The sequence below is a fragment of the Uranotaenia lowii genome, chromosome 2, assembly GCF_029784155.1.
Source record: "Uranotaenia lowii strain MFRU-FL chromosome 2, ASM2978415v1, whole genome shotgun sequence".
NCBI classification, from domain to species: Eukaryota; Metazoa; Arthropoda; class Insecta; order Diptera; family Culicidae; genus Uranotaenia; species Uranotaenia lowii.
This window is the reverse complement of record NC_073692.1, coordinates 213226693-213242371: the sequence shown is the minus strand read 5'-3', so window position 1 is coordinate 213242371 and position 15679 is coordinate 213226693. Positions and strand designations below refer to the sequence as shown.

The 15679-nt window shown below is 32.4% G+C and overlaps 1 protein-coding gene across 1 annotated transcript in view; it reads right to left on the bottom strand.

The window, feature by feature from the left end:
- The window catches only part of LOC129742307 (uncharacterized), a 258555-nt gene that overhangs the window by 14354 nt on the left and 228522 nt on the right, over positions 1–15679 (bottom strand). The window contains exon 18 of the mRNA XM_055734190.1: positions 6625–6690. Coding sequence (XP_055590165.1) covers positions 6625–6690 — 66 coding nt within the window. The remainder of the gene's footprint in view (positions 1–6624; positions 6691–15679) is intronic.

Here is a 15679-nt window from a genome sequence, read left to right as displayed (position 1 = left end):
TTGTTATTTTTTGTAATTTTTGTAATTTTTGTCATTTTTGTCATTTTTGTAGTTTTTGTAATTTTTGTAATTTTTGTAATTTTTGTAATTTTTGTAATTTTTGTAATTTTTGTCATTTTTGTAATTTTTGTAATTTTTGTAATTTTTGTAATTTTTGTAATTTTTGAAATTTTTGTAATTTTTGTAAATTTTGTAAATTTTGTAAATTTTGTAATTTTTGTAATTTTGTAATTTTTGTAATTTTTGTCATTTTTGTAGTTTTTGTAATTTTTGTAATTTTTGTAATTTTTGTAATTTTTGTAATTTTTGTAATTTTTGTAATTTTTGTAATTTTTGTAATTTTTGTAATTTTTGTAATTTTTGTAATTTTTGTAATTTTTGTAATTTTTGTAATTTTTGTAATTTTTGTAATTTTTGTAATTTTTGTAATTTTTGTAATTTTTGTAATTTTTGTAATTTTTGTAATTTTTGTAATTTTTGTAATTTTTGTAATTTTTGTAATTTTTGTAACTTTTGTAGCTTTTGTTTTTTTTTGTAATTTTTGTAATTTTTGTAATTTTTGTAATTTTTGTCATTTTTTGTAATTTTTGTAATTTTTGTTGTCTTTGTAAGTTTTGTAATTTATGAAGTTTTTGTTATTCTTGTAATTTTTTGTAATTTTTGTAATTTTTTTAATTTTTGTAATTTTCGTAAGTTTGGTCTTTTTTGTAAGTTTTGTAATTTTTGAAGTTTTTGGATTTTTTGTTATCTTTATAATTTTTGTAATTTTTTAATTTTTGTAAATTTTGTAATATTTGTAATATTTGTAATTTTTGTAAATTTTGTAATTTTTGTAATTTTTGTAATTTTTGTAATTTTTGTAAGTTTTGTAAGTTTTGTAATTTTTGCAGTTTTTGTAATTTTTGTAATTTTTGTAATTTTCGTAGTTTTTGTAATTTTTGTAATTTTTGAAAGTTTGGTAATTTTTGTAAATTTTGACAATTTTGTAATTTTTGTAATTTTTGTAATTTTTGTAATTTTTGAAATTTTTGTAACTTTTGTAACTTTTGTATTTTTTGTAATTTTTGTAATTTATGTAATTTTTGTATATTTTGTAATTTTTGTATTTTTGTCATTTTTGTCTTCTTTGTAAGTTTTGTAATTTATGAACTTTTTGTTATTCTTGTTATATTTGTAATTTTTTTAATTTTTGTAATTTTCGTAAGTTTGGTCTTTTTTGTAAGTTTTGTAATTTTTGAAGTTTTTGGATTTTTTGTTATCTTTATAATTTTTGTAATTTTTTAATTTTTGTAAATTTTGTAATATTTGTAATATTTGTAATTTTTGTAAATTTTGTAATTTTTGTAATTTTTGTAATTTTTGTAATTTTTGTAAGTTTTGTAATTTTTGTAATTTTTTTAATTTTTGTAATTTTCGTAAGTTTTGTCTTTTTTGTAAGTTTTGTAATTTTTGAAGTTTTTGGATTTTTTGTTATCTTTATAATTTTTGTAATTTTTTAATTTTTGTAATTTTTGTAATTTTTGTTATAGTTGTAATTTTTGTAATTTTTGTAATTTTTGAAATTTTTGTAATTTTTGTAATTTTTGTAATTTTTGTAATTTGTTTAATTTTTGTAATTTTTGTCATTTTTGTAATTTTTGTAATTTTTTTAATTTTTGTAACTTTTGTAATTTTTGTAATTTTTGTAATTTTTGTAATTTTTGTAATTTTTGTTATTTTTGTCATTCTTGTCATTTTTGTCTTTTTTGTCTTTTTTGTCATTTTTGTCATTTTTATCATTTTTGTCATTTTTGTCATTTTTGTCATTTTTGTCATTTTTGTCATTTTTGTCATTTTTGTCATTTTTGTCATTTTTGTCATTTTTGTCATTTTTGTCATTTTTGTCATTTTTGTCATTTTTGTCATTTTTGTCATTTTTGTCATTTTTGTCATTTTTGTCATTTTTGTCATTTTTGTCATTTTTGTCATTTTTGTCATTTTTGCCATTTTTGTCATTTTTGTCATTTTTGTCATTTTTGTCATTTTTGTCATTTTTGTCATTTTTGTCATTTTTGTCATTTTTGTCATTTTTGTCATTTTTGTCATTTTTGTCATTTTTGTCATTTTTGTCATTTTTGTCATTTTTGTCATTTTTGTCATTTTTGTAATTTTTGTCATTTTTGACATTTTTGTCATTTTTGTCATTTTTGTCATTTTTGTCATTTTTGTCATTTTTGTCATTTTTGTCATTTTTGTCATTTTTGTCATTTTTGTCATTTTTGTCATTTTTGTCATTTTTGTCATTTTTGTCATTTTTGTCATTTTTGTCATTTTTGTCATTTTTGTCATTTTTGTCATTTTTGTCATTTTTGTCATTTTTGTCATTTTTGTCATTTTTGACATTTTTGTCATTTTTGTCATTTTTGTCATTTTTGTCATTTTTGTCATTTTTGTCATTTTTGTCATTTTTGTCATTTTTGTCATTTTTGTCATTTTTGTCATTTTTGTCATTTTTGTCATTTTTGTCATTTTTGTCATTTTTTGTCATTTTTGTCATTTTTGTCATTTTTGTCATTTTTGTCATTTTTGTCATTTTTGTCATTTTTGTCATTTTTGTCATTTTTGTCATTTTTGTCATTTTTGTCATTTTTGTCATTTTTGTCATTTTTGTCATTTTTGTCATTTTTGTCATTTTTGTCATTTTTGTCATTTTTGTCATTTTTGTCATTTTTGTCATTTTTGTCATTTTTGTCATTTTTGTCATTTTTGTCATTTTTGTCATTTTTGTCATTTTTGTCATTTTTGTCATTTTTGTCATTTTTGTCATTTTTGTCATTTTTGTCATTTCTGTCATTTCTGTCATTTTTGTCATTTTTGTCATTTTTGTCATTTTTGTCATTTTTGTCATTTTTGTCATTTTTGTCATTTTTGTCATTTTTGTCATTTTTGTCATTTTTGTCATTTTTGTCATTTTTGTCATTTTTGTCATTTTTGTCATTTTTGTCATTTTTGTCATTTTTGTCATTTTTGTCATTTTTGTCATTTTTGTCATTTTTGTCATTTTTGTCATTTTTGTCATTTTTGTCATTTTTGTCGTTTTGTCATTTTTGTCATTTTTGTCATTTTTGTCATTTTTGTCATTTTTGTCATTTTTGTCATTTTTGTCATTTTTGTCATTTTTGTCATTTTTGTCATTTTTGTCATTTTTGTCATTTTTGTCATTTTTGTCATTTTTGTCATTTTTGTCATTTTTGTCATTTTTGTCATTTTTGTCATTTTTGTCATTTTTGTCATTTTTGTCATTTTTGTCATTTTTGTCATTTTTGTCATTTTTGTCATTTTTGTCATTTTTGTCATTTTTGTCATTTTTGTCATTTTTGTCATTTTTGTCATTTTTGTCATTTTTGTCATTTTTGTCATTTTTGTCATTTTTGTCATTTTTGTCATTTTTGTCATTTTTGTCATTTTTGTCATTTTTGTCATTTTTGTCATTTTTGTCATTTTTGTCATTTTTGTCATTTTTGTCATTTTTGTCATTTTTGTCATTTTTGTCATTTTTGTCATTTTTGTCATTTTTGTCATTTTTGTCATTTTTGTCATTTTTTGTTATTTTTTGTCATTTTTGTCATTTTTGTCATTTTTGTCATTCTTTTCATTTTTGTCATTTTTGTCATTTTAAAAATTTTGCAATTTTTGTCATTTTTCGTCATGTTTGTGACATTTTTGTCATTTTTCAATTTTTTTCAGTATGTCATTTTTGTCATTTGGGTCATTTTTGTCATTTGTCAAACCTCCGGCGCAAGTTATGAAAATCTCAATTGATTTTTACATCTTTGAGATTTTCCTTATCGCTCTATTTTGAAAATACGCGTGAAAAAAAAATGTGAAGAATCATGTTTCTTCAAGTTAAAATATACTTATAATTTTCCATGGAAACTCGAAATGATCACGTCTTAGTGTTTTCTGGTGGAACTGCTCGTTTTATGAATGCGGAATTAGCAAATGGGCATTTTTTTCACTACTAGTGTGAATTTATGGGGAATGTGTGATAGGTGGATAGTTTATAGTTTGTTGCTTGTTAGCCAATCACATGTTTGTTTGTTTGGTTGTCTTGGATACAAAACAAAATAAGGCAAACGGAAACCCGAATACAGAACTATACCGAAAGAAGAACAAAATAAATATATATTTTAAAACTACCAAATAATAAGCTTTTATTATCATCATTTTACCGTTTATTAACTACAACGACTACTACAAGTTAGGGGTGTATAAATATTTAAAAGTTAAGCTACGTTGATTAGAATATACTGTAGTTAAAATGGGTTATTATAATATCTACAGGATGTAGTGAAAGTATACCTCAGCCAAAACCAAATCTAAGTTTTGCACTTCTTTTAAAGATTTTTTTTCGTTGTTGTTGGTTGATTTACTTTCACTAAAACAAAACCAATAATAATAAGTCACTACCACAAAATAAAGGAATTCAGAGCAACAAATTAGAAACATGGAAACCAGCCGATTGATAGGATGAGCCACAGCTTATCTTAACCACTAATCAACAACATTTAGCATCACTAATGCAGGAACTATTTGTTTTTTTTTTCTTAATTGGTTTTGGGTTATTTGAGGAACCCTACTGAGAGGAAATCGGGATAAAGCTAGCGGATGTAAATTTTGCTTTTAAAAATGTAGATCTTAAGCCTCTTCTAATATGCGTCGATTTTGGTTCTAAATCTAAAAAAAAACAGCCTAGTTGCTACTCTTGTTTGAAAAAAAATTCAAACAGTAAACTTAAAAAAATGAACAGTGGGAATGTAGACGAGAATCAAATCAAGTGGTACCGTTATTTTAAGGAATTTAAATTAATTCAATTATTTTTAAGAAAAGTAATCTGAATGCAATTTTAGTTAACTACAACATGATTTGAGTCACTACAATGATTTTGAAAACACAGAACTCAAATCAAAATTATTTAGATTTAAGATTCGAAGCTCAGATTCAGAATTCAGATTTAGAAACTAAACTTAGAATTCAGATTCAGAACACAGAATTCCAAATTCCGGATTCTACTTTTTAAATTCTGATATAGAACTTCAGTATTCAGCAACTCAGAGTTCAGGTCTCAGAACTCAGAGTGCAGAACTCAAGAATCAGAATTCAGAATTAGGAATTCAGGATTTAGGAACCCAGAACTCAGAACTCGAAAAATCAGAACTCAGTATTTGGAACTCAGAATTCAGAATTATGAATCTAAAGCTCAGAATTGAGTGCTCAAATGCAGAATCCAGAACTCTGAACTCGAAACTAAGAGTGGAAAATTGAAAAATCAGACCTGAGAATTCAAAGCTATGAGTTTAGAACTCGGATTTCAGAATTCATAGCTCGGAACTCAGAATTCAGTACTCAGAATTCAGTACTCAGAATTCAGTACTTAGAATTCAGTATTAACAATTCAGAACACTTATTCAGAGTACTTGAGAACTCAGAAGTCAGAATTTTGATGCAGAAACTTACAATAAAAAAAAAATAAGGACTCAGGATTAGAACTAAGAATTCAGAACTGAGAATTCGGAGCTTAGGATTCAGAACTCCGAATCCAGAGTTAAAAATTTTGAACTCAGGATTCTGAACTAAGAATTCTGAAATCAGAATTCTGAACTTAGAATTCTGAACTCAGAATTCTGAACTCAGAACTGAGAATTCAGAACTCAGAATTCTGAACTCAGAATTCAGAAATCAGAACTCCAAACTCAGAACATAGAATTCAGAACTTTGAATAAAGATCTTAGTATTCCGAACTCAGAATTCAGGACTTAAAATTCGGAACTCAGGATTGAAGGCTCAAAATTTAGGACTCAGAACACCGAATTCACGATTTAGAACTCTGAAATCAGAACTCAGAATTTGAAACTCAGACTTCAGAATTGAGAATTTAGAACTCAGAATTCAACATTCAGAACACCAATTTTACTACTGAGAACTGTTCAGAACTTAGAAATCAAAGATAACAAGAACAATTTTAGAATAGAAAAAAAAAATTAAAATTGTACATTGAATCCTGGTTTTCAAAACTTAAATTTGAATTTTTTTTTGTTTTTGTAGCAACTCAAATCGATTGAGATCCCTGTTAAGAGATTTTCACATCAGATTAAGGCAGAAACACAATACAGCGTCGGTCGTCGCGTCACGTCAGCGGTCAACGCTGTCGATAAGTACTAAAACGCGGACGCGACGCACCCGACGATTTTTGCATCACAATTCAGCGTCAAGAGACATCTAAGATGTCTCTTGACGCTGAATTGTGATGCAAAAATCGTCGGGTGCGTCGCGTCCGCGTTTTAGTACTTATCGACAGCGTTGACCGCTGACGTGACGCGACGACCGACGCTGTATTGTGTTTCTGCCTTTAGAATTTAGACGTACTTGCTAATGGGAACGTCATTCTTCCAATTGGGGGAAAGGTGTTTGCTTCCGATTTTGATTTTGCGTTTTTCTTGGAGAGATGGCACACAACAGTTACGGATAAAATTTTGGGCTTTTTTACTTGATGACAAAGGTGTTACTGATAAGAGATGATAAGAGCACGATATAGTTAACTGTTTGGATAGTGTTTAAAGTTGGGAAAAAATTAGCAAACAGTACCAGCATTTCATCGACAACCGACGATGGGAGACTATAGTAAAATCGACATTGTTGGCTGTACTGTACCTGTTCGGAAAAATATACACAATTTTCAAAGTTTGAATATTAGTACCTTTGTTTTGAGAAAAAATGCTTTTTTAAAATTCTACTTTGAAACTATCAACTAGTAGTGCCTGGGTACTAAATATTGGAAAACAATTCACTTCAAACAGAGGCTGTTTTAAATATCGTTCCTTAGGGTTAGCTACTGTTAGATCTACATTTTTAATCATACTCTTAAAACAACATGATAAGTACGGATCTTGATTCCTTCACTTTAAACTTAAGCTAATAGGTAACATGCAATACTGGGAATTTTGATAATACTGAAGCCAATGGTTGGTTTTTCCCTATTCGTTGTTTCAACGCATGCAGTTCACTGTACACACTAAACTAAGATTACACACTGAATGAGGGTTATGGTACACCCAAACGGGGGTTTTCTCCGTTCCCATTAATCACAATCACAGTAGTCCTTGATTGTTTGTTTTCTAGCTGTAAGCAAGCGACCGAAGCGCCACCTTTGAGATACTGTTCAGATGGATCCACCAATCGACTACACTAACTACGACCCAAAAACATTGATAGTGAACTTGTTTCTCCCAACATGCAATGACCGGAATATGCCATACCAATCCTCTTTGTCGTACCCTAACAACTTTCTCTAAAATTGTGAGGTTCGATTGGCCAAAATGGCCTGCTTCGATGTAGTAGTTCGTTCGTGAGCTAAAAGTTATATGAAGTCTTACTCGGACTAAACACTGCACTCTAATGTAGGTTTGAAAAAATGTTCCTCCTCCCGGATGATTTTCCGCGATTTTGAGGTTACCTCTACATATGTTTACAATTCCTGGAAGTTATGTCGTTCGAATGGGTCACATTTTTGTGTTTTTTTTTTGCTCAGGCATCAAATTCTCCGCTTGCGGTAATGCGGAAAAGCATTGAATAATGTTGGATCTTTCGATATTTTGCTTCTAGATACAGAAAGTGGTTAGCGGGGAATTTGGGATGATAAGCGTGGTGGATGTTTTTTGGTTTTGTGGGCTGGGGGATGAGGATCTTGAACCGCGGACGGAGGAGCCGCGTTCTACTTCTTGCCCTCCTCGGCCTTCTCGTCTATCGGGGGTGCGGGAAAAGGTTCCAGACCGTAACGGCTCGGTCGACGTCCAGAAACTAGTAGGCTGCGAAGGAACACAACAGTTGGTGGAACAGCTGTCTAAAATTTCGCTCATATTCATGGCTTAGGCTCTACTTAGGAGTACATTTTGAGTTGAAGCTGTGTAGTTTTGCGTGTCAAGCGTGTGCTTACAGAAAAGTGGCGGTTTTTTTTCATTCGAAGCAAAATTTTGGCTCTGTCTTATCGAATTCATTTGTAATCAGTTAGCCTTAGTTGAAAACTAAATTTCGAAATCATTCAACCAATCGAAAAATACAAAAAAAGTTGACTTCAAGCCTACTGATTTCTATCCTAGAATATGCATTTCCGGCCTACTAGAAATCAATGGTAGGTCGTTTGTATGTTGTTTAGTGTATTACTTGAATGAGAAACATTCGTGTGCGTATTTCATCGTACCGACTTGAAATAGTCAAAAAACAGGGCAACATCAAAACAAACAACACCAATTTTTATTTTACCTAGAACTAAAAATTTAAAATTTTAAAATGATTTGATGTTACTATTTTTTCAACATTACAATACAAATCCACGACTTTCAACATTATTGTCCTCGGAAGTAATGAAATAATCTTCTGGTTTGAAAAGCAGTCTAGAAAAACTCTTGTTCAATAAAGTTTCTACGAACAATTTTTTTTCTTAACTTTAATTTGGTTGAAGGTTGGCAACAATAATCATAAAATGTGGTAGCAAAACCAACTTTCCGCTTATCCCAAGAAAAAAAAATGAATGTCCATGTCCCGTTAATAAACTTTCAATGAACTATTTTTCTGTTGTTCTGCCCTTTCAGTCCCTTAGTTTTAATTACGTTAAAATACTTAGACGGATTTAATCTTTAATTGAGAACTTCAAATGATAAATTATTTGTATTAAAAAATGAGCCGAATGTCAACATTTTTACAGAACAACAATAATATAGCATCTAAGGAAAATGAACTTCGGAAACAATAGTTAAAAATAAGGAAAAAAATCTTAAGAAGTAAGATAAAAAAATTAAAAAAAATCGATGAGAAGTTCAACAAACATTGATTATCGCGTATTCTGATCACCAATATAAATCTTAAGCGTGCTACTAAAGCAACAATTGAATCATTCAGAGAAAAATAGCCAAAGTTGCTCGACTTGGAAGACAATTCAGAAGAAATATAGCGAAAAAAAACTAAATTAAATTTACGAAAAAGCAAGTGAATGACGAGGTGATCTCATATTGGCAGAGTTGCATGAAGCCGAGTGAAATCATATTCTGAAAATGTTTCTTTTGTGAGTGTTTTGATTGTTGCTGCTGGGCAGAGTTGCAATGAAGCCGTAATGTGAAGGAAAATAATCAATCAGAATTACCCCCGAAAACACTTTGATAAGGCCACATTATCTGGTTGACAGAAGATTTATATAGAAGGAAGAAGAAATACACACACATGTATAGAGATATATTTTTTTAAATGGTAGGATGAGCTGTATAAAAGGATGAGGATACTGTTGAGGAAGAAACGGAGGCTTTTACGGTAGTATCGTAGAGCATATAATAAAAATAATTATTGAAAACGTCCAATAATACCGATCAAAAGATAAACGAACGGAAAAAAACTAATGACACCTGAAGAATTGATATGAACATGTACAAAAAAACTTTGCAGTCAAAAGTAGGGGAATCGTTTGCAGCTTTTTTCGATGATCCAAATGATAGATTAAAATAAGAGGCTAACTACTAGTTCAAACTTCAAAGGTCTCCACTATACTGACATTGATATTGACCTTTGAAATTAAATCCAATCCAGCTAAAAATTAGTTCCAAGAAGCATAGCATAACCAATCTTTAAATTTGTTCAAAAAATGTTAATTGGATGCTGGGTTAATAGACCATACCGGTTGCGCAGTGTTTGACCGTAATTTGGATCTGAATCGACCATTAAGACTAGGGCTACGGTTGTCCTAAGAATACTTGAGTGTCAATATCACACTATTGGAAGATTGGAGGCTTGTAATATTTGGGTGCATAAAAAAATCTTCGGGGACCCTCAATGAATTGTTGAAATCTTTTTTTTTGCATCATTACTTTTTTTGTGGAGGCACCCGAAAAGCGCTGGAAAATAAAACTCCCTAATCTGACCATGTGTGTCAATTTGGCACACCTCGCTTAAAACCACAAAATGTCTCTTGTTTCTCAACCGATTTTTACAAAACTTATAGTTTTGGAACCTCGTAATGTAATTGAATTATTTACCCATAAGCACCATTTTCAACAGATCCAGTCAACTTATCTGCTTTGCCGATGACATTGATATAGTCGGCAGATCATCTGCGGTGGTGGAAGAGACCTACCGCAAACTGAAACGCGAAGCAGGAAGGATTGGGTTGATGACGAGACGAAGTACATGCTGACCTGCGGATCACTGACCGAACGAACTCGCTTGTCCAGCAATAACAAGGTCACGATCGACGGCGACGAGCTGGAGACGGTCGAAGACTTTGTCTATCTCGGCTCACTGGTGACTGCAGACAATGACAGCAGCCGTGAGATCCGGCGGCGAGTTATCAGCGAAAGTCGTGCCTACTATGGACTCTACAAGCAACTGCGGTCGACAAGACTTAGCCCTCGTACGAAGTGTAACCTGTATATGACGCTCATTAGACCGGTTGTTCTCTACGGGCACGAGGCATGGATATTGCTCGAGGAGGATCTGCGTACACTCGGAGTATTCGAGCGACGAGTGTTAAGAACCATCTTTGGCGGTGTACAGGAGAACGGAGTGTGGAGGCGAAGGATGAACCGCGAGCTCGCGCGACTCTACGGCGAACCCAGTATCCAGAAGGTGGTGCCGGACGACTGTCCTTTAAAACAGGTGTTCGCTACAAAACCGGTAGGAACAAGATGAGCGAAGGCGCTACGAGCGAGGTGGTTAGACCAAGTGGAGCGTAAAATATTTAGAAGTAAATTGAGAGCTTCGTTGGATGTGCTTAGCATTGCATAAATCTTCTAAGTCATAGTACTTCATCTGAAGTTTGGCGGTTTAGTATTTAAAGCGTGCTAGCCACCACTACTGCAAGAAGTTGGTACGCTCAAGTAGAAGGATAGGATGGATCTTTTAAAGAAACGTACATTGCCCTCAGGATTATACATACGTATATGTATGTACAGTGCCGGTGTCTGGAATCATAAGGGACAATGGGGAGACTTGATCCCGTTTTCTTGTTTTCATCATATCGTTTGGGGCAAATTTAATAATTCGCCATCTTTTGCATTTTCCGTCCGCGTATAACTTTAGTTGAAAAAGCTGGTTTCAGTGGTGGAATAAAGTTAACGTTTATTTGCTAGCTCACTAAGGTCCTAACCTGGCGTCGACAATCAGGTGAGGCTGGCCAGCCCTTTCTTCCAATCCAGACGTATCTGGGCCCATAACCTGTTAAAATGCTGGTTTCAGTAGTGGCATAGAGCAGTGTCCCGAAAATCATTCGTTTATAATGAATGTTCCTGATTGTACTTCGCAACTGAACGTACAGCGATCGGGTTTCGTTATTGATTGCTACTGGACCTATCCGATCATTGTTCGTTCTATTCATCGCTGAAATACAGATCACCTCGCACGATGTTTGCTGTCTAAACAGTGCAGCACCATCATCAAATTGGAATCTCACCAATGAGCTATACATACGGCGAATTATGTTGGTCTACACCCAAAATAATCTCCACGTAGTGGCTACGTGAAAAACTACATAATTTTTATCCACCTGATTTTCACGTAAATGCTACGAAATAAGTATGCAAACGCGTCCTTATAGGAATTGGAGTTTCAAGAAAGTCAACTACATTTTACGTGAATTTTGAGTGAGTTCAACGCGATTTATTTTTGAAAGCTACGGAGAATGTTTTTATTTTTGGAATGAAATTTGCGTCAATTTTATTACTATTACTTTTCCTTTTTATTATTGTTTTGAACTAAATCGAAAGTTAAATAAAAATACTATGAAACTTAATATCAAAAAAATCTTTTATTTTTAATTTGGGTTTCCCAAATGCAGTTTCTCGGATCATCATGTGTCGATTGTGTCGGAATCCAAAATTGCACGGATGCCGGTAATTTTCTTGAAGCTGGACTGTTGGAACTTCCAACAGTTGAAATCGATGCTGTGGTAGGGGCCGTGTATAGAAAACCTCCTTCCGGGGCCACCTGACTGTTCTCATCTCCGATACTTCCGGAATCTTCCTGACTATAAAAGTCTTCTTGAAGCCAGTACTTTCCGATCCTTCTTCTTCTTCTTAGATTTCTTGTACAGGTCTCCTAGAAAAAGAAATAAAGAAAATAATATAGATTCAGTCGTCAATACGAAACCAATGAAACTTACCGGAATATTCGCCTTGCCAGCGAAAATGTCACGTCCGAATGTATAAGTAGCTCGCTGATATTCGGATACATGAAACATCTCTCCCTGGAAGGGGGACAAGATGTATCAAGGCTGCCCAAAAAATTTTTCGAATTCACCAAACCTACAAAAGTTACAACTTTATGCAAAACAAATTACTGCTGGTTTTCATTTGACTTTCGTACCCAAGGGAAGTTCCAACCAGATCTTAATGCAAACGACCTTGACGTACCAAACCAATCATCGACTGATTTTCCACATCCGGATCACATATTTTGGTTATAAAAACATTATCTTTCAGGATAAATCTTCTAAAACCAGCGTCCAGTTGAGGATTTCATTTGGAACTGGTAATCGGAAACCTAAAAACAAACAGGTTTCGCAAATAAACTTTATTTACAAATGCAATCGGTATGTATAACTAAAAAAACTTACCTTTCTGTGCCTAATATCGGTCGCCAAGTTTTTTCTCGGAACAAAGATGGTCCCAATAAAATTCTGCTGGTGTTTTTTTTATTCCACCACGTAAAATAAAAAAAGGAAGTGCCATTGCGGTTTGCTCGTCCAACGGCGCGCCGTTTTGCTGTGGCGCTTGTCGCGAAATTTTTTGGGAACTACGAAAATTTCAAAACGTAAACAAATTCAGCTGTCGGAAGCCTGCTTTTTTTCTTATAAGAAAAATGATCAATCGCACCAAAAAATTGATCACAACGGAATTCAAGACACCCACTTAGAATTTACGTGAAATTCAAATATCATTTACCGGTTGACATGTATTAGTTACGGGGAAGTAATGTGGTTGCTACAGGACACACGTAGAATCGATGGGATGCATCAAAAACTTAGTTTACGTGAAAAATCCCGTAAAATTAATTTCTATATTATTTTGGGTGTAGGATCAGGAGTTAATGGTTCAAGTGTTCCGAAAATCACTCCATTCTCATTAGTGACACTGATACGTTTTCAACAGCGAAAGCAAAACCTATATTGTCGGTTGGTTTATCTCACAGCGGGGCAAGGATCGTGTTCGACAGCACTGCTCCGAGAATTAAAGAAATAAAATTTGAAAGAGAGACGTTCCTTCTCCAGTTGGAATTCTCAACTGATTGAGGAGCTACCTGATTTTCAGTTTCATTTTTCACTCAATAACTTTTCTTGCTCACTCATTCACTCACTCATTCATTTACTGATCGATGATCGAATGCTGTCTGCCTGATACATCTTGCTTTGTTGTTGCTGTTGTTGAGGAGGACCAAAATAGCCATTCAAACACGCAGGCAGTATGTACATTAGACTAGTTCACTTTTCGGCTTTTTTCGCTGATCGCAACGCCACTTACAGGGTTTGATCCTCATTCATTTTCAAGTACTCTGGCCAAATTTGAGCACATTTGAGTAAGTTTCCGGCGTGCGCTAGGAGTTTTATTGAAAAAAGTAAATTTTTCTGGAAAATTTTCGTAGATGTGTTCCTAGCAAGCTGTTGTTAACATAAAATGATAATTTTATAGTGCTCGGTGGTTGGTATGACAAGCATTCGTATGGACCTGTTTTAGATAATTGACTAAATCAAACCGAAAAAATTTAAAAATTCATAAATTACCAACTTTTACAGAAAATTTACTTACAAGTTGAGAGCTTAAAATCAGTAGTGAATAGAAAAAAAATATTTTCGATATAAACTTTTCATAAAAAGATAGCCTTATTTATAACCTTTAATTTGATGTATAACACTTAATGATCGCAATAGTGCTAGCAAAGTTATTCGAATATCTATGCAACACATTTGATTTGATAAAATATTTTTCATTCAAGTTTGCTACACACCAATTTGTGCACAAGAAAGGATATTTCATTCAATCAAGTACCCCGTGACGGGGCCAGGAGTTAAAAAAAGCGCGCGCTTTGATCAAATTGTAAGCAAGTCCTCTTGATGCCACGTTTTGCAGGTTGCATGATGCTAAAACTTGAATGGAGACAACATTATGATTCAAAGAATGTGATATGAATGTTTGAATATCTTTGCTTGTACTGTTGCGATAATTAAGTGTTATACATCAAATTAAAGGTTGTAAGTAAATTTTCTGTAAAAGTTGTTAGTATATGAAGTTTTAAATTTTTTCGGTTTGATTTAGTCAATTATCTAAAACAGGTCCATACGAATGCTTGTCATACCAATCACCGAGCACTATAAAATTATCATTTTATATTAACAACAGCTTGCTAGAACACATCAACGAAAATTTTCCAGAAAAATGGACTTTTTTCAATAAAACTTCTAGCGCACGCTGGAAACTTACTCAAATGTGCTCAAATTCGGCCAGAGTTCTTGAAAATGAATGAGGATCAAACCCTGAAAGTGGCGTTGTGATCAGCGAAAAAAGCCGAAAAGTGAACTAGTCTAATGTACATGTATCTGCCGCTATGGCAGAAAATACGCAGGCAGTATGAACCGATTCCAGGCCGATTTGATTGAGTTTGAGTAAGTGAGTGAGTGGATTTTTGAATTGGATCTTGTATCAGTAAGTGTCTCAATCACTTCTGATACACCAGGTACCTAGTGAGCTTGAGAGATTGTTTTTGATGAGAATCCGCTCTCGCTTTTGAATCTTGTTTTCATTGACTTCGCACTGTCGCACTGCCGACTCTCTAAGAAACTACAAGCAGCAGCATTCGGCTTTGAATTTTTCCAACTAGAAACCTATCATAAGCGTTTCTTCCGAGTGATTTTCGGAACACTGAATGGTTCAGACTGTGAGTGAGAGATACAGTTGCGTTCAAAAAAGAATGAAATCGCGTGAAGCTGCGCACCCACTTCCTACTTTAACGAGCTGCCATTTCTTTCTCGATTGATATTTTTTCATGAAAATTTCACACAATCTAGTTCAACTATTCAACTAACACTATACGAAATTTGAAGTCTTTTCAATGACGGGAAACAAAGATAGAGCTATTTCCGTAAAAAAGGGAAATTTGGAGTTGCTTCACTAAACTTGCTGTATCTTCTACAATTTTCATTGAAAAATCTTGAAATTTGGCCCAAAGATGTAAAAATGTTTGATCTAATACCAGGCCAAGTTTCGTGAAAATCGATGAACGTGATCAAAAATGATGCCGGGTAGAAAATCAGGTTCATTATAGCCCAACATACGATTTCATTCTTTTTTGGACGGATGTTTGTATGGAAAACATCGTAATCCATGTATTCTAGGTTTTTCCTTCAACAAAATCAAAATTTATTACAAATACTATTGTAAATTGATAAAAACTTCATTCGTTCTTTGTTTCGGAAGAAAAAGTGTTTCAACAGAGTTCAAAATAAGAAGAACAGAGTTTCAGAATTGACCTGCTAATAATTCCGATAAACAAATTTGATACACAATTAAAGCGAGTATACTTTTCGCTCTTGTGTTTCAATACCAGCTCTTTTGGAACAAGTTCTATTTCTAGGCAAAGCAGAAATAAAGTTTCTTTCAATTTATAACCT